This window comes from Cladophialophora psammophila (genome assembly GCF_000585535.1).
Source record: "Cladophialophora psammophila CBS 110553 chromosome Unknown aczJe-supercont1.1, whole genome shotgun sequence".
Lineage (NCBI taxonomy): Eukaryota > Fungi > Ascomycota > Eurotiomycetes > Chaetothyriales > Herpotrichiellaceae > Cladophialophora > Cladophialophora psammophila.
Genome location: NW_006912922.1, coordinates 337353 through 359650, shown reverse-complemented (window position 1 = coordinate 359650; position 22298 = coordinate 337353). Strand labels below are relative to the sequence as shown.

Sequence of the window (22298 nt, the reverse complement as noted above, 5' to 3'; positions counted from 1 at the left end):
AAATATTGTTTTTCCAACATAGCACGCAGTACTGCTGGGGATGCTGACTGGCATTTGTCACTGACTAAAGGAAATCTGTTGGTCTTCAGTAATAATGATACCCACGAACGCCCATCTTCAAGCTTTGAACCACAAATTCATGTAGGAATTGTGAAAGGAACCCGTTGGGCTTGAGTCGGCCCTTGTGCCCTTTCACCCATTATCGACGAATCGATCATGACAGCATCGTTCTCAAACGCCCATTATGCCCAGAGCGGGTCAAGCCGGAACCCCGGTCCCAGGTATTGGGACCGTATCCTTCCGATCAGCTGCTTTCAACAAACATCATGTCGCTTGCCCGGCTCCATTTACTGATTCTTACATTCTGAGGTTTGTTGAGAACGAGGCTTCCCGCCCTCTTCCTCGTCGTCTTCGTCAGACTCAGCCTCTTCCTCATCCTCGTCATCTTCATCCTCTTCGTCATCGAACTCGGCGTCTTCGGCATCCTCGAATTCCTCATACGCCAACGCCTCACCAGTGAACCAGTCAATAGCGCGAGGAATCAGTTTCTCCTTGATATCCTCGCCCAGCTGATAATCCAGTTCGAGTCGCTCTTCGATGTCCGAGGCGACCTCGTCGTCCTCCGTTGGAGCAACAGGCGGTGAGAAAAAGTTGAAGAACGACTCTGTAGGAACCGTCTTTTTGATGACTCGGGTCTGCTTCGTGTCTGCTCTCCATGTCAGTGATTTTCAACCTCACCAAGTGCGTCTACGACTTACTCTTGTTTCGCTGCTTCTTGCTCTCAACTCGGACAGTAAGATCCTTGCCCGCCTTCCAGTCGATATTGTCGCCCTCGGCGTGATCGTAGATGAAGTCGCCGCCATAGCCACTCTCCTCTCGGTAGTAGTATGTTTTTGAAATGGTCTTATTGGTGAAGAAATCATTGGGGCCGAACTCGAAGATCAAGCGAAAACCTGGTCGATCAAGGTATTCCATACGAATGTCGGTCAAGGAGCGGAGGGCTTCTTCGTCTCGGTCTGTGATGAGCTCGGCAAGGGAGATCTGATTCTTCATGGCAGAAAGCCAGAATTCTGGGATTCCCTTCATGTCCTCTGCGGTTGTCTTCTCCTCCTTGTCTGCATCATCTTCGGGCTCTTCCTCATCCTCGGGTTTCCCGGCCTCGACCTCGTCCTCGGTAGGCTCCACCTCGCCGTTGACAATGGCGGCACGCTTTTGGTAGAGCGGAGTGAATTTGGCGAAGTACTTCTTCTCGAGCTGGAGGACTTCTTCTTGGAATTCCGACTCCAACTTTGCGTGGTCCTTCTGGATTCCCTTTAAACCAGTAACCCGGCGGCGGACGGGAGCCGGCAAGGACTCGATGTATCCTGAAGATCGGCCGACGAGGGAACCGAGCTTCTGCTGCATCATGGATACAAGAGCGGGGTTCTTTGCAAATATCGACGCAGCGGTAACACGGTCGAGGTCCTCTGTCACGGGTTAACTTCATGTCGAAGCGGGCAGTATTTGCATTTCCTCACCTTCAGCGATGGAGCTCACGTTGGGGGCAGTGGCGTGTGAAGAAATGGGCGCATTAGATGCAGGCGCTGGATAAGTGTGAGCGAGACGTAACATGGAGCAAACGGGGAGGACATACTGTTCTGTGGTGTAGGGGCGGTCAGGTTTCGAGCCTTGGGTATTTCAGCCATTTTGCCTTTGGTTCGACAGGTTCAATCCAAGGTCAAGTTGCGTGAGTTGTTGAGGAAGAAATCCAAATGTTGAGTAGACGTTGGGCCTTTTTCAGAGCGGGTTCGGCTGGCGATTCCGCGACTCTCCAAGAGACACTTCGAGGGTGATTCGGAGGGGGCGCGTAAAGAGGAGCGTCACTTGCTCCTCGAGTGAGGAACGATGTTGACAAAGAATAGAGGAAAATGGAATGGAAGGATTGAAGAATTTTGGGCAGGCCGCGTGAATTGCTGTGCAATAAATCAGTTTTGCCTCCGAGTCCCACGTTCTTGCTGGTGGGGGACTAGTGCGAGGGTGCCACTGCCCATGCCTGCGCTGCTGTGCAGATTCACCAGTTGAGGACAGCACCTGCGCTAGGCCTAGTGAGCCTGAACGTGACATACACCGGAGGACGGCCAAGCATGGCCCAACTACGACATGTCGAATTTTTCTTCCGGTTTGGAGGGTGCTAGGTATTCGAGATGGCTTCACTGTAACGCCGTAGATTTCTTATAATACCCGTAAACAGAGACTCACTTGTGGCTGTTGGGGCTGGTGCAATTGAGCGCTGGCAAAGCTATGGAAAAGTCCTGCCCGCAGTCATACATCATATGTACAACCCCCCCCCCCCCAATTCAAACCTAGATCGATGTTATCTACATGTATGCTGTGCAGCCGCGCCAAAGTCGCCCACCACACATCGCCCATATCCCTTACTCCTTCTGCCACTAAGATGAGTTGATACGCAAGTGATCATTGTGCCTGCGGCACTTCCCACCATGGACTGCAGCGCGCATCACGAAGGCGCCGCTCGGCGCTCCTCGCGAAGGAGGAGCTCAAGTGCTGGAAGAATGCACAGGAGAGATTCGAATTTGAGCACTGCAAGCATAGTCAGTGATGTTGAGATGTCGACCACCGACGTGTTTTCTGGGCCCGTATGTAAGTTTTTTCATCCAGCGGACGGCGCATGGTGGACGCCTTCTGACTTTGTTATCCAGCAGAATCAGTGCCCTCCTCGGTGACGGGATTCGCATACAGGGTACCCAGAAGGCGAGCAGGGTCGATCAGTTCATTCACATACTTTACGGAACAAGAGCAAGAAGTGCCGAGTGTGTTCTCAGACGAAGAGGCTGTCGAGAGCGACGAGGAGCAGGGCCACATACCCCATGAAGACCGAGACTTGGAAGCTGGCCTTGAGCCTACCACCTCCCACCGCAAGAGTTCAAGCCGATACCGGTCATCGTCTGACCAGCCGCTTCTTTATAGACACGATTCAGCTAGAAGCGACACCCAGAAACACGAGGATGGCGGCAACTTTAGTCAAAAACTATACATCGAGAATGAGGATCTGACGATGGCCATAGCTGGATTTACCACTTCCACTATCGGCTATCTGACTTATATGGCTATCTGTGTCTTCACCGCGGGCATCGGGTATCTGGTCTTTCGCTGGATGCCTCGATGGCGCATATCTCTTGTTGGATCTCCATCACCCCTCAGAAAGTGCTCTTGGGTTGTCGTAGAGGTGAGCTATGGCCCAGAGCGACCACGCCCCAAGAACAAGGCTAAGAAATTTCAGAATCAATGGGGTGAATTTACTGTTCATTATGTGGTGTCAGACGATTATGGCCATCCAATGTCAACTGTTTTTACGCGTTCCGGGAAGGAAAAGCTGAATGGCTATCGATATGACAACGATGCAGAGTTGCGGCGCCTGCGATACCTTGATTATAGATACATGAGGCTCTTGTATTACCCCGTTGAAGATAAATTTGTCTTGAACAACGACTGGTGGGATCCGCAATGGGTGTCGGTGAAAGCTCTTCGGGAGGGCCTAGACACTGAAGAAAGAGATCCGAGAGATCAAGTTTTTGGCAAGAATATGATCGAGATCCAGCAGAAGACGATTCCAGAGCTACTTCTTGACGAGGTTTGGCGCCCCTGGATCCAACTCTTTTTCGAGCGCTGATTTTGGGAAGGCTTTTCACCCCTTTTACATCTTCCAGGTGGCCAGTCTCATCCTCTGGTCATTGGATGAATACTACTACTATGCCGCAGCAATCTTTGTTATTTCAGTGTTCTCCATCACCACCACGGTTGTAGAGACTCGTTCGGTACGCGTACTCTGATTCTGGCTCGGGCCCACGGATGCTGATGAGTTCACAGACAATGCGGCGACTCAGGGAAATCTCGCGCTTTGAATGCGACGTTCGCGTTCTCCGCAATAGCTTTTGTAAGTCCAACTCTCAGCCAACCAGATCGATGCTGACCCTGGTGTAGGGCGGTCCGCTCTTTCAAGTGAACTCGTTCCTGGCGACGTATACGAGGTCTCCGATCCTTCTCTCTCACAGCTTCCTTGTGACAGTCTGCTCCTCGCAGGCGATTGTATCATCAATGAAAGCATGCTGACTGGTAAGCCCAAAAGAAAGTTGCCTATTTCAAAGCTGATTTCGTAGGTGAATCTATTCCTGTGTCAAAAATTCCCATCACCGACGAGGCTCTGCCGTACATTGACCTCGGTGCAACATCAATTCATCCAAGTGTGGCTCGCCATTTCCTGTTCTGCGGCACGAAAATCATCCGTGCAAGGCGCCCGCAAGATACCGAAGACGACGAAGCTGTGGCGCTTGCGATGGTGGTCCGTACTGGCTTCAACACAACCAAAGGTGCCCTTGTACGATCCATGCTTTTCCCTAAGCCGTCAGGCTTCAGGTTCTACCGTGACTCTTTCCGATACATTTCCGTAATGGGCATCATCGCGGCAGTCGGGTTCATTGCATCATTCATCAATTTCGTCAAGCTCGGTCTGGCCTGGCACTTGATCATTGTCAGGGCCTTAGATCTTATTACAATCGTGGTGCCTCCCGCTTTGCCGGCCACTTTAACTATCGGAACGAATTTCGCCTTAGGTCGACTCAGAAAACAACAGATTTTCTGCATCAGCCCACAAAGAGTGAATGTCGCCGGCAAACTGGATGTTGTCTGTTTCGATAAGACGGGAACTTTGACCGAGGACGGCCTTGACGTTCTTGGTGTACGACTTGTACAACATCCGGAAATACGCTTTGGGGACATTCTAGAGGAGGCGCGTGAGCTTCTACCTCCAGCTTCCTACGACCGTGATCCGACGGTCGACTATCGAGTCAACAAAAACATGCTCTACACAATGGCTACTTGTCACTCCCTTCGGCTGGTCGAGGACGAGCTCATTGGCGACCCACTTGATCTCAAAATGTTTCAATTTACCGAGTGGTCATTCGAAGAAGGTTCCCGTAGCACCAGCCATTTTATCGAGCCTGGAACGCAACAAACGGCACCAAGCGTGGCACGTCCTCCACATGGCTTTGAGTATGATTTGGAAGATTCTCAAGACAACGACAACCCAGTCCGCGTCGAACTGGGGATCTTGCGGTCGTTCGAATTCGTTTCGCATCTGAGGCGCGCCAGTGTTATTGTGCGGCAGCACTGTGATCCCGGTGTCAATATCTACGTCAAAGGCGCACCAGAAGTCATGAAGGACATCTGCACTGCATCAAGCATTCCTGACGACTTCGATGATCTGCTTAACTACTACACCCATAAAGGTTTCCGAGTCATCGCTTGTGCCTCGAAATACATTTCAAGATTCAGCTGGGACGATGTCCAGAACATGGAACGGTCTGAAGCCGAATCACGGCTTTCGCTAATCGGCTTCATCATTTTTGAAAACAAGCTCAAGGAAATCACCACCGCGGTCATCGAAGAACTGAACGAAGCCAAAATCCGCAATGTCATGTGTACAGGAGACAACATCCTCACTGCTATCAGCGTGGCGAGAGAATGTGGCATCATTGATCGTAATGCACATTGCTTTGTGCCTCATTTTATTGAGGGTGACAAGATGGATGCACAGGCACGGATCAGCTGGGAAAGCGTTGACAATCAAATCTATCAGCTTGATGAGCATACAATGCTCCCTCAGCCGTTGCCAGCCGAGGACGACAACGCGGCTCCATACGACGCAATCGCTATTGGCGATTATACCCTGGCAGTGACTGGAGATGCTTTCCGCTGGATAATCGATTTTGGATCCACAGAGGCGGTGCAGCGGATGCTCGCCAAAGGAGCAGTCTTTGCTCGAATGTCTCCGGATGAAAAGCACGAACTTGTTGAAAAGCTACAGAGTATCGACTACTGCTGCGGATTTTGTGGGGACGGCGCAAATGATTGCGGTGCACTTAAAGCTGCAGACGTCGGTATCTCACTTTCGGAAGCCGAGGCATCGGTCGCTGCGCCATTCACCAGTCATATATTCGATATTTCCTGCGTACCAGCTCTGATCAAGGAAGGTCGTGCAGCTCTGGTGACCAGCTTCTGCTGCTTCAAGTACATGAGCCTGTACTCGGCCATTCAGTTCACGTCTGTAAGTTTCCTCTACGCATCGGCATCGAATCTGGGAGATTTTCAGTTCCTCTTCATCGACCTTGCGTTAATCTTGCCACTGGCAATATTCATGGGCTGGACGGGTGCATATCCAGTCCTGAGCAAGAAGCGTCCTACGGCAAGCCTTGTGTCACGAAAGGTCTTAACCCCGCTACTTGGTCAGATCTTGCTTTCGGTCCTCGTGCAACTGGGTGTGTTCGAGACTGTTCAGAACCAACCATGGTACATACCGCCGCGACTGGACAAAGAAAAATCCAATGTCGATAATTCTCAAAACACCGCCTTGTTCTTGGTGTCCTGCTTCCAGTATACGCTTTCCAGTGTTGTTCTAAGTGTTGGGCCGCCATTTCGACAATCACTGGCGACGAATGTGCCCTTCTGTGTCACGATTGTGACAGCGCTACTGATTTCCCTATATATGCTCCTCGACCCGGCTAAATGGGTGGCGGATTTCATGGATCTGACGGAGATGTCAGTGGATTATAAAGGTTTCTTGCTGGTGTTGGCGATGGCTGGGTTCGCCGTTGCCTATCTGGCAGAGCAGTATATCTTTCCTCTCCTGGCGAAATACATTGGGCGGCTCAAGCTGAGGCTGAGGCCCGGCCACCCGAAAAAGAGAAAGCAGTATAAGATTATTGCGGAGGAAATCCAGGCGAGTACATAGATAGATTGTATGTATGTTGGTAGGGGGTAAAAAGGAGAGATAGAAGCACCCCCATTGGTTTCTCAAGTCTGTTCCTCTCTGTACGACGAACACGCACATACGCTATTCAAGCTACTCTATCGGCACGCTCGAACGTCCACATGAGTTGGCGCTCCGCATACCGCTCACAAAACTCCTTTTTTTGGGAGGTCTTACGCAGCGGTGGTTTGTTCTTCCTTTTTTTTTGGCGTATGGGAGAATCAAGAGGTAGGGTGCCTGTTATTCTGTTTTTGAGAAAAAAGTGAGGCCCCCCAAGGCAAGGAGCGATTTATGCTCTGATTCCTCTTCCCCGGGGCCATTGCATAGAGCGGTCTGAACCCTGGTTCCCCTGCAGTAACGCCGACTCATGCACAGTGGCTCTATATACAATCGGTGGCTGCTTGCATTGCGTTTGGCTGCGCAGTTGTTCACGTCTTTCAATTTTCGCCCGCACAGCTGATGGCCTTTCGCGAACATGCCTGTTCTTCTCTCTCTGTCCTGACTTGCTTCACCCTTTTTTTCTCGGCGTCTCTAATCTCATTTGATCATCTCCTCTTCGGCACCCCCCCCCCCCCCAAAAAATATCTAGTGGTCCCAAGGATGCTTCAATCCGAGTAACGCAGGCCCATCTTGCTTCGCTCTGTAAAACAGCTACACCCCATTGTTAGCTTGGGCGCTGGCAGAACGCGGCAGTTGTCTCGTGGGAACTCACGAAGAACCACATTGCAGCTCCTAGCCCGGTCGCGCAGTATCTGTAGAAAGGTGGTGCGGCGTTGATTTGACGGACGGGGTGGTTGCCTTTCCACACGGGTTTGGCCATCGCGAACACGGCCGCCGAAACTGCTAGAGGTAACAAAGTGGCGGTCAGGCTGCGTAGAGAGAAGGCGAAAGGCAAGAGGCGAGAGGCGCAAGAGGTCTTTTCAGCAGTGTGGTGAATGGAGGAAGCTATTCGCGGCGTGGGAAGTGAGCTTCAATTGAGATGCAGTGGTATGGTAGTTGGGCTAGAGGTTGCGTTGGCGCTTCACTCGCGGGATCTGTGGTTCACCGTAGGCGTTGACATGTCATTTGAAACACTTCGCCGCTCCTACTGGGTACCAGCAGGCACGAGCAAGTACGAGGCACAAACGATGACCAGCAGACGGGCCATTTACTCGATACTACTCCGTACATAAGGAGGAAGGAGAGGTGCCATTATCATTCTCAGTTCAGTCCATGTGCGGCTCTCTACGGCAGTCCTATGGCAGGACTCACATCGACACCCTCTAGATCCGATAGAGGAAGTACGGAAACCCTCGTCCAGGATGTGCATGGACTTTCCGAGTTGCTTGTAGCAGCCTTGGCTCGTTGAAAGTCGAAGGAGCTTTGAGCCGACGACGTTCCCCCCTGCCTTGCAAAATGTTGATTTCGTCATGGAGTTTGATAATACGAAGGAGACAGGGATCGAAGACGAGGTCCCGTATCAATCACTCTTTCAGTCGTCGGCAGCCTCGTCGGCTATCTTGGGGGGTGTGGATAGTTCGGTCAACGGAGTCCACAAACGGCTCCTGCTTACTCGACGCCGACTCAAGCATTACTTCAGCTGACGAGGGTGGGTATTTGATCCAATCGGAACCGCAAGTTGCGTCTGCGTGGTTGGCGTGCACTCGGTTGTAACCCGTACTCGTGCTGTACTAACCACCATGGAGGTTGAGCGCGCCTGGAAAGGCTGCTGCATACAAGACGCGTCAAACATTAAGCAGGAGGAAGCGGCAGGCAGCCGAGGGAGCAGAGATCTGGCCCTCCTTTTCTGTAGGGTGCCTTGGGGAGATAGATGGCTGACAGAACGGCGTCTAAGGAGGTGCAGTAGAACAGAACGTGGGAGATATTTTTGGCCATGTAGGGAAATGAAGCAAGTCGACTGAGCCGAAGAGAGGAGCCACCAGTGACCAGAGCCAGAGTAATCGTAGTCATCGTAATCACCAAGCCTGTGCCCAGGCGGTGCCCGGTGCCCAGCAAACACAAAGGGTCCCCGAATTAAGTTAGACATCATCACTCTCCCTTTTGCCCAGTTTGTGCCAGAGGAAAATGGCTCGGATCAATGTTTTTGTTCACAGTTGATGGCCTCAGGTGTTGAGGGCAGGGGGACTCCAGCCTTTCGGCCGATGCAGGCATCCGCAACCCGCAACTCGGCACAATTTTTTGCGTTCGCTCTCCGAGCCGCCGGTAAGGAGACGACGGGCGGCAGGGGGAATATGCGGATACGAACAAGCGAGCAGGTAGTGTAGCTGAAGCCGGTAGCGAGTTAGTTGGGGGTCGGTGGGAGACAAGGGAAGCGGTCGTTTGGTGGTGTTCGTGGTAGTGACTGTGGTCGTGGTAGTGGTCGTGGTAGTGGTCGTGGTAGTGGTCGCGGTAGTGGTTGTGACTGTACTGGGTAGTTGTACGCTGCACAAACCAACACAACACGAGTCAATGCTGGGGAATTTTGGTGATTGCAGGATGACATCAGCGATTCCCCTTCCAAGTTCCAGCTCAATCAGATTTCTCCCTTTTTTTTCGCTGCCTCTGGTGCCTCCATCATGACAGTCATTGCCTTTGAGCGTCAAAGACCCCCCCCTTCCCTCAAGCCCCCTGCACCACTGTATTTCCCATTCCCCGACCCCCTGGGCTATTTTGCACCTTGGTTCCGGCCAGCCCGTTCGGTCGCTAAGATAATTTTATCATGGCCAGAAAACGGGTCCCGCAAGCAAAGGGCTTCTCTGGAGTCTTGAACGTCTGTCGGCACGCCTAATATCACACTTCTGGTCCCTGCGGTGTAGAAGCTGTCACCATCAACTTATCCTTTATTTCCTACTAATGATACCGAGTAATGAACCCTTGAATTCTCAAACTCGTCCCCTAGAAGCTGTCCAAAGTCGTTGTACACCTAGAGTCCTTGTTCCCTGTCCCCTGCGCCCCTCGGAGCTCGAAAGTTGTCCAAGCGGCTGCACACCCTGTCCCTGATTGGTACCATTTCCTGGGCTGCTTCTCAACAATCCTCGACCCCGAGATGAGCACCCTCTACAGAACCCTGACCGGTCAATCGCAAAAGTCGCATCACTCGGATCATTCCGTTGGCACACATGCCCATCCGACCTTGACAAGAACAACCACTGCAGACCCTTTAACCGGCACTCTCAATCATTTAAACCCAACCCAAGAACAAAGGCTCCACGAGTTCAAGGAGCGGCTACAAGAGGCGGGATCCTGGTCGCCCGACGCTGTCAATGGCAAACCCACCCACGATGACGGAACCCTCCTGTATGAACCCTGTCTTGATTCATGGGCGACCGACGACTTTGGCTCTCCGCTAACTGGTATATCTTTCCAGCCGATATTTACGCGCCCGCAAGTTCGATGTCCAAGGTGCCGTCGGTCAGTTCACGGAGACGGAGCAATGGCTCAAGGAGCAACGGGTGGAAGAGCTTTACGATAATTTTGACGTCGAGGCGTATGAGAAGGCACGGCTAATGGTAGGTCAATGGCGTCGGCGGCACCCAACCAGTGGGAGACATGACAGATATCTGACAGTCGGATTTGCAAAATCTAGTATCCCCAATGGACCGGCCACCGTGACAGACGAGGCATTCCCATCTACGTCTACGTGATCAAGGGTCTTGACAGCAAAAACGTGCATAAATACCAGAAAGAGTCGCAGGCCTACAAGGACAGCCTTCCGAACCACAAGGGTCTCCCTACGCCCGCCAAACTGCTTCCTTTGTTCGCCCTCTACCAGAATCTGCTCAACTTCGTCCTGCCCCTGGTTTCCACGCTCGAGAGACCAAATCCTGAAGTCCCCGTAACCAACTCTACGAACATTGTCGATATTTCAGGCGTGGGTTTGACGCAGTTCTGGAATTTAAAGGCCCATATGCAAGATGCCTCTATTCTAGCCACGGCACATTACCCCGAGACCCTGGACAGGATTTTTGTGAGCAAAAGGTCACCCGAGTTCTGCACGCAAAAAAGGCGCTAATCTGGATAGATCATTGGCGCCCCTGCTTTCTTTCCCACCGTCTGGGGTTGGATCAAACGTTGGTTCGATCCCGTCACAGTCTCCAAGATCTTCATTCTCAGCAAAAACGACGTGAAACCTACCTTGGCCAAATTTATGGACACAAAAGACTTTCCCAAGCGTTACGGCGGTGATCTCAACTGGGACTGGGGTGATCTGCCGCATTTGGACGACGAGACTCGGACAGCTCTGGAAAGAGATGGGAATAAAGGTTGGGTGAGGGGTCCTTGTCTGTGGCTCGACGCGCAGAGAATTCCAGTCGGATCTGAAAACGGTAAACTCAGGCGGCCGAACCTAGACATTGAGAAGATGAAACCGGTTGTTTATGCCGCTGATTACACAGAATTCCCAGTCCACCCGGACAAAAAACTGTCTTCAGGTGGAAAGGCGCCTGTTCCCAATGGGACTGCATCGCCACATCATCAGGCCGAAGAAGCTGCAGTGGCGGCGGCGAACGGAGGAGCTACGGTCGCAAATCTCATCGCGACCCAAATGAATTCAGAACGAGAACCACAACTGTCACAAAGAGAAGCACCATCAACCGCACCCTCACAATCAGAACCTGAATCCACGTCCAATTCGCTCGCCCATCCACCGGCCCAACCCCAGCCTGGTCCTCTTCCGACACACACCATCGCCATGACGACGGCCATCGAAGAGAAACTCGCCCGGGAATCCATCTCGGCTATCCCGTCCACCGCCAATGGCCACATGAACGGTTATGCCACGGGACCAGGCGAAGGACATCCCGAAGTGCTGGTGTCGAGCGACACGAGCAAAGGGTTGGCGATCGAGGCCAAGAGATTGACCATCTCAGAGACGGTGAAGGACGGAGAGAGCGAAAGGCCGGTCATGGAAAGATTCGTCACCGCAACGGAGGTGTGACATATCCCTAGCAGGGATTCGAGCCTTTGGGGAATGGTGACTCTATATGCGCGACTATTGGATTTCAATGTGATTCTCACATGGGATATGGATACGGATGTTCTCCGCCCAAACGACTGGCCACACGAACGGGAAGGTGAAGCAGGATATAAACGCGACACCGACATATGGAGTTTTTTCACATTCTATCACGATATCCTCCTGGAACCTAATCTGCATTTTTGAGGAGGGCAGCGCGGGGTGTCTTTTGCATTGTCATTGCTGGTTTTTGGCTGTCTGGGGCCGGGCTGCTCTGCGGTTGCGAACTAAAGGTCCTGCGGAAAAATACCCCTTACAAAGAATATATATAATCATGACTTCGGATAGAGGCAGTTCTGGATCGTAGGTGTTCTGTGCTTATGTTTTGGCTATCTATGTATGGATCATTTACTGCGCACAAGAAGATAGCTGAAAGGCACTTTTGTAACTTGCGAGACACAAAACATCCCATGTCACGGTCGATCTTGCTCGACCGCCGGTAAGTCTTGCATGTCCATTCATCACCGGCGTAGAGTCTGATATCTTCGAGCCTTCATCCTGCATTACATCTGATCGGGAAAGGCCGATGTCGGTATCAATCGGACGTCGCGACATGGTGCTTCGTGCCTGAGTGTCGTTGTCATGTCATTTATCCGGCAATACCAATGACCCCGCAAGCTGGTCGAGGACCCGCGTTGCCCGTCTTCTTGCTCTCCTCATTGCCGCCCTTCCCGAGGTCATCGGTGCCTGCGTGGACGACGATGGTTCGCTGCAAGCGACATTAGCTCATGATCAATGTAAGCCGAAATGTGCCCATGACAATGGGTTTTGGCAGGGAGCTGCTTAGGAGGTTGTCATTGTTGGATATACGTACGCCGAGGACGCTGTGCTCGCCGATCAACTTGACAAAGCTGTCGCTGACGCTGCCCTTGGAGTTGCCCTGAGCATCGGTCTTGATGTTGCCTAAGTCACCAACGTGTCGTTCCTGATCGGTTGGGCCGCCGTGGGTTTTGCCATGTGGGTTGTCTATTCGACGTCAGTATATCAATTCCTTGTCTTCCCTCCTCTTCTTAGGGTCTTGCGGATCGGCATCTCATTTGGAACGTACAGTGAGGACCAGCGCTGGTGCAGCCGTTGGTGTTGTCGCCGTACTGGTGAACGTGCATGCCACGCTCAGCGTTGGGGTCGTGGCCCTGGATGTCCCAAGTGATGGTGGTGGGAGCCGACTCGGAAGCCTGCTCGAACGTCACTTGGCCGGTGATCTTGGAGTCTCCACGGAGGACAGCGACTGAGAAGAGATGTCAGTGAGGATGATTCACAGGACAGGGCGGACGGTTGGATCTGGCTGTTTCGGGTGGCCAGGGAGATGAAAGAGTGTTTTAACGAGACTGGTTGATGCTGACATCAAGGGAAACATGGTCGGGGCAATCCGTGGAATTCAGTTCTCGCAGATAGGAGGTTGACTGACCTGCTTTGACCATTTTGGCGGATTGGATTGTGATTGTACGGGGGGAAGGAGGATGCTACAGAATGTACCAGAGTAGATCAAGATGATGACTGGGATTTCGAGAAGACAGATGGAAGCCGGAAGAGTTTTCGCGCGATGGGAACTTGGAAGTAATCAGAAGCCGATGGAGTTAAGAGGAAAGAAGCCTCCTACGAGCGAAGCGGGCACAATGTACGATGAAGCAATTCAATCACCGTTGGAATGAGGGGCTGCATCATTGATCGGGATATCGCCCCTCGCGCCTGGAGTGAGGGGCTTGGGGGGGGCTTTTCGGGGCCAAGACTGCCAAGACTGCGCAATGCAGTGAAGTGCTCCGCTCTTTCGGCCGCTCCGGATAATCCCTCTTCCCACTTCCGAAAGCCAATCATAATGCAGGTTCCCTATTTCTCCATCTCCACCCGTATATACCAGTAATTGTGACTGAACTGCTTAGAAACTCGTGACATGTGCTGCATTACCCCCAGATATATGTGGCATGATACTTGCAGATCCATCAAAGTACATCATACAGTACATCATTGCCTCTGATACCATCAACAACCCTTGTGCCCTCCATTCTGTACGAGAACTATCCAGGTACACGACGGAAAGGCTGTTTCGCATCCCACGCCCGCGCCCAGTCACCCATTTGTGGTCAGATGCTGTCACTGACTTGACTTGCTTGATGCCCATCCGTCCTTCACTGTCTGTATATCAATGCTCAAGGTATATTGCTATCTTTCTTTCCTTCAAAATACCTCATACTCGTAAGTTTTATCTTCATCGAGCTTGCCCAACCGCGCCCAATTATTCCACCATGGACAAACCACCCACCATGTCATCCAACGACAAAGCAAACCTTCCCAAATTCCTCCAGGCCATGGAATCCATCTATGGCCCATTGCCAAAAGCAACCGACCAGAATCTCTCCAAGTGGGTACCTCCGCCGGCCGCGGAGGGCCATCGAGGCCGCTATCTCTGGACCGATGGGTTTGCCGTCGTCAACTTCCTGACCCTTTATCAGCTCACCACAGAGAGCCGCTACCTCACATTCGCCAAGAACCTCATCACCACTGTCCATAACATTCTAGGGTACATCCGCAACGGCAAATCGCGCCTCCCTGGCGCAACCGACTCCCACCCCCTCGATGGCGGCCTTCGAATCGGCAAACACGACGAATCCGGCCCAGACGGCGACGGGCAGTACTTTCACTACCTCACCGTGTGGATGTTTGCTCTGAATCGCACGAGCCTAGTGAGTGGAGACAGATGGTACAATGACCAAGCCATATCCATGGCCAAGGCCATCCTGCCTCACTTCATGTCGAACATGGAATCAAACCGACCGCGCATGTTCTGGAAAGTCAGCATGGATCTCTCGCATCCCCTTGTCATGTCCGAGGGTAACCTCGACCCGGTCGATGGCTACGTCACGTACAAGCTCCTCCAGTCCACGAATGCAGACGACCCGGAAATTCTGAGCGAAGAGGTCTCGCTCTTCAAGAAGATCGTCGACAAGAAGCTCAGAGACTACGCCTCCACAGACACATTGGACCTGGGCATGACGCTGTGGACGGCGCACTGGTTCACGCCCGAGGAGGAGTGGGCAACCCACCTGACGTGCCGGGCGATCGGCTGCGTCAAAATGTTGTTGGAGAACGACTACTTCGACCAGCCATCGCGACGGCGCCTCGCGTTCCGCGAATTTGGCACCGCGCTCGGCGTCAAGGCCGCGCTCTCCAGCAAGACCGACGAGGGCGGACTGTGCCGCGAGGATGAGCTTGTCGACGCCGAGTTTCGAGAACTCCCCGACTTGATCTGTAGGACATGGGAAGAGGCCGGGCTGGTGCCCGTGCCGACCAAGAAGATGCAAGGGCGCATGGCCGAGTTGATGCCCATCACGGCCGTCATGTACGCGACGGCGCTGATTCCCGGGTTAATGAATCAACAGCCATGAGCTCATAGAGTGGGCGGTTGCTGATGAGCTCTGGGGAAATTGTATGTCTAGGTTGGGGGAATTGTTAATACTAATGCGAAGTACATTGACACTATATGTTCAGACATCAGACTGCCGGCGATCATTCAAGCAAGAAGTCAATAGCAAAAAAAGTAACAAAAAATGCAACAAAAAATGCATGCCAAATACTCACTCAGTCCCAGACGCCGCAAACTCTAAGGGCGATCCCTCCGCCTCTTTGCCAAACCCAACAGAAGGGAATTCAACGTCCTTGCATTCCCTCTCCTGCACAAAATCACGTCACAGATGCATCGCCCTCACCACTCCATACCCGCCGAGAGCAGAGATGGCAACTGGCACACAAATCTTGCTCATCCACAGCTTCAGCCCCAAGCTGATCCTCCAGTTGACAACCTGCTCCATCTTGCCTCGGTCGTTTGTTCTCGGAACGCCGGCCTCTGGCTCCCTCTTGCCCAAGAACTCACACAGCGCCACCCAGCCCATGCCCGGTTCCCAAAGCAAGACATCCTTGCCTTTTTCCTGACATAGCTTCACCACCCACGCATTGTGCTTGTCGTACACCTCTTTACTCCAGAAGTTGGCGGCGCCAAACTTCTCCTTGCAGAACCGTTGCCATTCAATCTCGCATTGGTAGTGCCAGTAATCGGGAATGCTCCAGAAGCAAGCGACTCGGTATTTCCAGCTCATGAAGGGGGCGATGGTGGATTTCATGCTGGCTTCCCAGTCGTCAGCGCCACCCTTGCGGATGTTTAGCACCACTTTGGCATCGGGGTACATCTCTATCAGGTCTTCAATGAAAAGATGGCCGGGGAAATCTGCTGTGGCGGCGCACCCGGCGAATAATTTGAACAGGATGGCCTGGCGCCTTTGGGCGTCTTTTTCGCGGAGGGCGTCGTAGAGGAGGCGCATGTTCGCGGGTGAAGAAAGGCAGCGGTTCATGTGCATGGTTGGTCCGACATTGAGGAGGGTTTTATTTTCGAGCATTTCTTTCAAGGTGGTCGTTGCGCAGCGAGGAAGGCCAGCACCAATGACTTGTATGGGCCCGTTGAAGGTAGTAGGGATTTGAGGCTTGGGTGCTGGAGGTGCCATAGTGTTTGGTATTCGGGGTGGGTAGTTGTTTGAGTCCGCCTTGCTGCAGACACAGAGTTGTCGTACCCTGTAGATGGAAATGGGATGACGAAGGGTGATAAGGTTTTTTCTTCTTCTGCTCTACAGCTCATGAGCCTGTTAAAATTTCCGGGAGGATAAACAGAGACAACTCGACAGAAGAGCGTACTTATAGCTAACCACAAATAGGTTTCAGCTCACCTTTCCGTCAGCCTCATGAGATGAAAGGGCCCGTCCTTCCTTTCCTCGCCATTGAACCCCTTGCCGCGAGGCTGGCAAACCACATGCAAGGGGCAATATATTTGCAACTCCGGAAGAGCTCCACACTGACTAGACTTATTGCAAACCCTTCTTCACCAAGGAGGAGAGGAGACTGAGAGTGGAAGGAAGAGGGAATGGCTTCCTGACGCTGGTTCTTTTGCGATCCCCCGAACGCCATCGTCATCCACTCATGTGGATTGCAGATGCTGTTGATTTTCAGCCAGTGCTAGGTGCTCCGCAATGAACCAGACGCTTTTGTCAATGGAGCGCTAGCATATTAGTGACGAGTACGAACCTGCCGTGAGCCCCGTAAAGATGGGAAAGAACCATTCGACCTCAGGCAGCCACGAGGTTACTGCAACTGCGAACAGAAGCCCGAAAAGAGAAGAATCTCTGCTCTTCTGACCTCAACTATAGGGAAATGACCTTTACCTCGCGTCGTGTGAGAACCCTTGGCCCATGTAGCTATCAGAACCCAGTTCTGTTGGGATAAAGCGAGATTGAAGATTGGCCCTTTGAGGTTTGAGAATAGGTTTAGTCAACATTTTCATTTTCAGCTCCTCCAATATAATATGGGTGCGGGATTCCTGGCTACTCCTTGCATTGACCGCTTGTCGGGGAACTCGAAGACTTTCTGAAGAAGGTCATATTATCCCTAAAAGGTTATGTCAGACTCGGGGGCACATGTGCTGAGAGTGCTCACAGCGAAACAGGCGCGTGTGAGGCTGAAACATTTGATGGAGTGACCTGTCCACATCGAAATGCAATGGCTGGTACCTCGTCCTGTAGCATGTGCCATAGAGTTGGGGTAGTTGTATTTAGTCCTCCTTCACCTAGACTCTTCGTACCGTGACCTGGATTCAAGCTCTTTTCTCTTGCCTGACCCTTCTCTACTCGCGACGTTGGACGAGATCTTGACAATTGGAGGATGATAGAAACTTTCACTTCGTGTGGAAATCAACGCCAGGGCAAGGGAAGCCTCGTTGTCAACCATGGGGCGTCCCAATCATGCATGGAAAGGGCGTCGACTAGCAAACAGGCGGCCAGGGGACGATTCGACGGTGCGCCTTGGAGACCCAGAAAGACCAATCAGTTTGAAAAAGGGTCAAAAAGGTAGTTGAGACTTGCTAAGAGTGGTCGTTTGCTGGTATCAAGCGAGTCAAGAGGGAACAAGGGGGAAAGTCGGCTCGTCGGATATCGGTCTGCCTACGGCGACCCGCCGAGCCTTGGTTCGCCAGGGTAAAGGGGCCTCGGGGGGTCGTCAAGGCTGTGTAAATAGCAAGATGGGTTGGTAGAGACTTGTAGAAGCACAATGATCAATTCTAATCTCCATGGATCCAGCGGTACATACCTATGTACATACGACAAGGCTTGCCTCGGACCATTAACAATATTGACGACGTTTGCCCTGTACCGGGTACTCCATATCTAGCTAGGTTACCACTGGGCACGGTGTAATACCTATCTAGGTACCCGATATATTCGTAATATCTCGAAGGGGAAGGTCTTGACCACCAGAATTCAGGAACAACTCTTTTGGTATGAGGTAATCAAGTGCTTCTTGTTCCATCCTTGTGGTGACTTGTAGCTGGGTGGCTGCCGCCGCTGTGGCCCGCTGTGAGCCATGCGTTTCGCCCTGGGGAAGCAGTGGATACTCAACGCTAGCCAATTGTTCTATCATCCCTTGTCCCAAAGCGTCCAAACTGCTACATAACAGTGGGTTGTGATCATCGCCCTTGCTCTGTCCAACGCCGCTGCCGGTCAAATACAACGCCCGAGCTTAGTTCAGCCTCCAAAACATGCCAAAGAACTTGACCACCACATTGACCACCAGTGCAACCGCCGCCAGCACCACATAAATCTGGCCGATTTCCATCCAGTTGTTGAGCGTCATTTCTGTCTCAATAAAGCCATCATCGGGTACCCCGTGCTTGGGATCGGCAGATTCCGTGTCCGAAGGAAATCGACCAGTGTTATACCATTGGTCCAGCATCTCGTCTTTCTCTCGCCAGCGCTCGATCAACCAATGCTCAAACTCCTTAGCGTCGGAAAGAGGAATCGACGACATCGCAAACCGACGCCAATACATGTTGACACTCTTTGGTGGCCGACCCTGCAAATACGTGGACCGAATGGTGAAGATATCTGGGGCGAATCCTCCTTTTCTGCAACCCTGTTAGCTTCTATACCACGATATAGGCAGGAACAGTGGTGCACTGACGGCGTGCCTTCATAAGCAATTGTGCAGTCATAGACCCAAACGACGGTACCCTGCAGTTCCCGAAGACAAAAAAGAAGACCGGTGCTCCGAGGCAGAAGCAGGTGCTTCATGTCCTGGATGCCTTGCTTTTCAGCCCACTTGGCACTTCCCTGCTTCATATTTTGCGAGAGATTGGTGCCCTCGGGAAAAATCAACAGCCACATGGGGTCCAGTCCATCCGAGCCAGACATGGGACCGCTGTGACGGGTCTTGAGCTTTTCGAGTCGATGCTTCAGGCGAGGTTTGTCCGAAATCCACTTGCGCGCCATAAAAATGAATCCGTAAAACATCATGCCAGGACCTAAGACAGGCACGTACTTCAGCGACTCTTTCAGGATGATGAAGATGTGCCCATGCATTCTACTGGTGTAGGCAATCCACCAGAGATACAGCCATTCGGTGTAAACTTGATGATTGGCAATATACACCAGACGTTCAGGGAATGCGGTCTCGAGCCTCCCGGCCGGCGTTTTGCGGAACTGCCCTCGTAGGTCTTTATCCCAACTCACACGCACTTTTGTGGGAGAGAACCACCGTGTCCCTGCAATTCCCATAATAGCAAACGATTGTTTTGTCAACGCCATGTATGCATAATAGTAGTCTTTGTTCAGCCAATAAAGCGGCGCACCGAGGAACTGAGTGACATTAATGCAGACAGCGCCACAGTTGAACCAGGTCAGCAGCAGAAGTGCACGAAGCACTTGGTTCAGAACATTGTATTTGACTTCGCCTGCTGGATGTGGCTTCTGACTCGCAGGGCTGCCGCCATTGTCCAGGTCAAGGCTCGACTCGGTCGTGAGCGAGGATGGGGGATTGCGCTTTCGGAGGGAATGATCTTCGGTCGCCATAGTTCGCCTGTGGGCAGGTATTGGAGACGTGAAGTCTGTGTTACGACTATACTGCAATGACTGTCATTGAAGTGTTCGTCAGCACTAAGCAAAGCGAACGTGGACAGCAGGCAACAAAGGCGCCATCGACCCTGGCAATGGGCCAGCGATAGAGATACCCAGGAATGATCTCAAGAAATGTCTAAATTCATCGAGGGAGCGGAAGGGGAAGGTTGAACAACAAAGGACTCAGAGGAGATTTTGTGACTTTTGTAATTCTTGTGACTTTTGGGTCAAACGACAGTCCAGTCCATGCTAACAGGCAGATGTTCAATTGGTGCTGATGCCTCTGTACCTAGTGGTTACGGATATGCAGGTGTGAATTAGGCGGCAGTGAAGGTGAGGCTGGTGGTGTTGGCTCGCTCCCTCGGCCCCAGCATATTAGTAAGTGCAGCCGAGATGCCCAGCTCCCAGGTGGCCCAAGATGCCCAAGATGCCCAAGATGCCCAAGATCCAACAAGCCCATAAGGCGGTGGGAGAGACTACCGCCTATTTCCGGGCCTAGCGAAGCCTCGCAACCCTATCCCTGCCCAATCGCACGCCCACTGGGCAAGTAAGCTGGGAGCACCAGTGGCGGCTGGTCACGGGCGGTGACTAATCGGCAAATATCTTTGCACGTGATTATGCTGGAGTGTCACGTGTCGGGCGCCAGGGTTCACCTCCAAGCGCCAAACGATCATGATCATGGCGGATTGACAGATTGCCATCCTCTCTCATTTTTGGGTTGGGATCACACTGATTATCGTACATGCTTCGTCTTTCTGGCCAATGCCAAAGTAGGCGAAGACCCTGAGGGTCAAATAGATGCATTCCCCTTCTTGTTGGTAGATGCTTACAGTACAAGTACCGCATTCATCGTCCCCAAGACTCTGTCTCGTGCCGACTGAGGCGATCCATAGCACTATCAGACCACCTAGCCTTCCCTTTCAGCGCATCATCTGACCACGCAATCTTGGATACAAATAGACCATATCACGGCGACAATGGCCTCTCTCAGAAGCAGTCTTGGTATTCCAACAACTGCGCGTCTCCTGGCCAGAACAAGAATTGTTGCCATCTCGCGTTTCAGCGAGCCATGTCGACAGAAGATGGCCTTGAATCCCATACATTCATCACCAGGGCGCACCTGCGCCTCTTCCTCAAGCCCTTCAAAAGCACACAGCCACTCACTGAGCAATCTCCCATCGAAGAGAACATTTCGTCTCAAGGAGACCCCTGCCAGGGAACTTCTTTGTCTTGAGTGGTCCCAACCACCCAGGAATTTTTTGCTAGTCAAAAAGGATTGCTCCGACGCAACAACAGATGCTCTTCTGGATTTTATCAGGCATGTCTCATCGACGTATCCCGATGTGAACATCGTGGTCGAGCCCCGGGTCTCGGCCGGAATTGGGGACGAGCTCCTCGGACGCCACTTTACATTGCCGGAAGCCGCTCACTCACACTCGCAATATCAAGACAAAGTCGATCTTGTCGTCACCTTCGGCGGTGACGGAACCATCTTGCACGCAGCATCCCTGTTCGCCACCTCCTCCCACGTGCCGCCCATCCTTTCATTCAGCATGGGTACTCTCGGGTTTCTGAGCGAATGGAAGTTTTCCGAATACAAGCGGGCCATCCGCGAAGTATACATGTCAGGTGCTGCTTCTGAACGACACGCCGTCATTGAGAATGAACCTTGCAACGACTTAGACTGTTCAAACGATTACACAGGCTGGTCATCTGTCCGTGGTAAATCGATGGGGCCGGGAAGAGGTGCAAGAGTCTTGGTTCGACAACGTCTGAAAGTGGGCGTCTTCGATGCAGACGGCAACCGCCTCGGCAGTAATGGAGGCGTCTCAGACGATATGTATGCGATGAACGAGGTCATAATACACAGAGGTCAAAATCCTCATCTCGCCATCGTCAATGTTTATGTCGGCGGCCGATTTCTCACTGAAGCAGTCGCCGATGGCATGATTGTTTCCACGCCTACTGGAAGCACAGCATACAGTCTCAGCAGTGGCGGAAGTATCGTTCATCCCCTTGTTCCTTCTTTGTTGTTGACGCCAATCTGTCCCCGGAGCTTGAGTTTTCGGCCTCTTGTTCTGCCAGCCACCACCCCAATCACCTTAAAACTAAGTGACAAGAACAGAGGCCGGGATGTCGACGTCAGTATCGATGGCATGAGGCGCACGCAAGGCATCGGAGTCGGCACAGAGGTCCGAGTGTCTGGTGAGGAGATAACAACCGACTCAGGAGCCTTCACTGGCGGCATTCCCTGCATAATGCGAACCACCAGTGCAGGTGCCGATAAGGATGATGGCTGGGTGGGCGGATTGAACGGCCTGTTGAAGTTCAACTATCCTTTTGGCGAAGAGAAGTGAACGCAACTAGCAAGACAACGACGTTGGCTATCCCGCCCTCGTCGATTATTGTCTGAATCTTATCATTCAGCTTCGTCCTGGGATGGAGATACCACGAGGCTGTAATCGGTGGCGAAGGCCCAATGTTCCGGCCCCTACTCCTTGATGCCTCAACTTTCCAGAACATGGAGATCCGTGCCTAGGCATGAGCCAGGACATCGAATGCGAGCTAAACAAGG

At 52.3% G+C, this 22298-nt stretch overlaps 9 protein-coding genes across 9 annotated transcripts; 4 read left to right on the top strand and 5 right to left on the bottom strand.

The window, feature by feature from the left end:
- Positions 1-347: 347 nt before the first annotated feature.
- Positions 348-1685, bottom strand: A1O5_00122 (nucleosome assembly protein 1-like 1; the record flags this gene model as incomplete). Its single annotated transcript, XM_007740742.1, has 4 exons — positions 348-706; positions 759-1466; positions 1518-1583; positions 1634-1685. 4 exons carry the CDS (start codon positions 1683-1685, stop codon positions 348-350), a joined length of 1185 nt encoding a protein of 394 aa, XP_007738932.1.
- Positions 1686-2480: 795 nt separating this feature from the next.
- A1O5_00121 (ATPase) lies at positions 2481-6787 on the top strand (the record flags this gene model as incomplete). The annotated part of the gene is made up of 7 exons (XM_007740741.1): positions 2481-2640; positions 2700-3226; positions 3281-3631; positions 3681-3815; positions 3868-3934; positions 3982-4113; positions 4158-6787. The coding sequence occupies 7 exons, from the start codon at positions 2481-2483 to the stop codon at positions 6785-6787; spliced, it is 4002 nt and encodes a 1333-aa protein (XP_007738931.1).
- A 603-nt stretch (positions 6788-7390) lies between these two features.
- On the bottom strand, positions 7391-7625 carry A1O5_00120 (uncharacterized protein; the record flags this gene model as incomplete). Its single annotated transcript, XM_007740740.1, has 2 exons — positions 7391-7456; positions 7518-7625. The coding sequence occupies 2 exons, from the start codon at positions 7623-7625 to the stop codon at positions 7391-7393; spliced, it is 174 nt and encodes a 57-aa protein (XP_007738930.1).
- A 2205-nt stretch (positions 7626-9830) lies between these two features.
- Positions 9831-11720, top strand: A1O5_00119 (uncharacterized protein; the record flags this gene model as incomplete). Its single annotated transcript, XM_007740739.1, has 4 exons — positions 9831-10081; positions 10152-10293; positions 10371-10751; positions 10806-11720. The coding sequence occupies 4 exons, from the start codon at positions 9831-9833 to the stop codon at positions 11718-11720; spliced, it is 1689 nt and encodes a 562-aa protein (XP_007738929.1).
- A 667-nt stretch (positions 11721-12387) lies between these two features.
- A1O5_00118 (superoxide dismutase) lies at positions 12388-13219 on the bottom strand (the record flags this gene model as incomplete). The annotated part of the gene is made up of 4 exons (XM_007740738.1): positions 12388-12507; positions 12613-12764; positions 12847-13026; positions 13207-13219. 4 exons carry the CDS (start codon positions 13217-13219, stop codon positions 12388-12390), a joined length of 465 nt encoding a protein of 154 aa, XP_007738928.1.
- An 822-nt stretch (positions 13220-14041) lies between these two features.
- On the top strand, positions 14042-15181 carry A1O5_00117 (uncharacterized protein; the record flags this gene model as incomplete). Its single annotated transcript, XM_007740737.1, has 1 exon — positions 14042-15181. One exon carries the CDS (start codon positions 14042-14044, stop codon positions 15179-15181), a length of 1140 nt encoding a protein of 379 aa, XP_007738927.1.
- A 300-nt stretch (positions 15182-15481) lies between these two features.
- Positions 15482-16291, bottom strand: A1O5_00116 (uncharacterized protein; the record flags this gene model as incomplete). The annotated part of the gene is made up of 1 exon (XM_007740736.1): positions 15482-16291. One exon carries the CDS (start codon positions 16289-16291, stop codon positions 15482-15484), a length of 810 nt encoding a protein of 269 aa, XP_007738926.1.
- Positions 16292-18350: 2059 nt separating this feature from the next.
- A1O5_00115 (acetyltransferase) lies at positions 18351-19678 on the bottom strand (the record flags this gene model as incomplete). Its single annotated transcript, XM_007740735.1, has 2 exons — positions 18351-18735; positions 18792-19678. 2 exons carry the CDS (start codon positions 19676-19678, stop codon positions 18351-18353), a joined length of 1272 nt encoding a protein of 423 aa, XP_007738925.1.
- A 1127-nt stretch (positions 19679-20805) lies between these two features.
- On the top strand, positions 20806-22080 carry A1O5_00114 (NAD+ kinase; the record flags this gene model as incomplete). Its single annotated transcript, XM_007740734.1, has 1 exon — positions 20806-22080. The coding sequence occupies one exon, from the start codon at positions 20806-20808 to the stop codon at positions 22078-22080; it is 1275 nt and encodes a 424-aa protein (XP_007738924.1).
- Between the last annotated feature and the right edge of the window lie 218 nt (positions 22081-22298).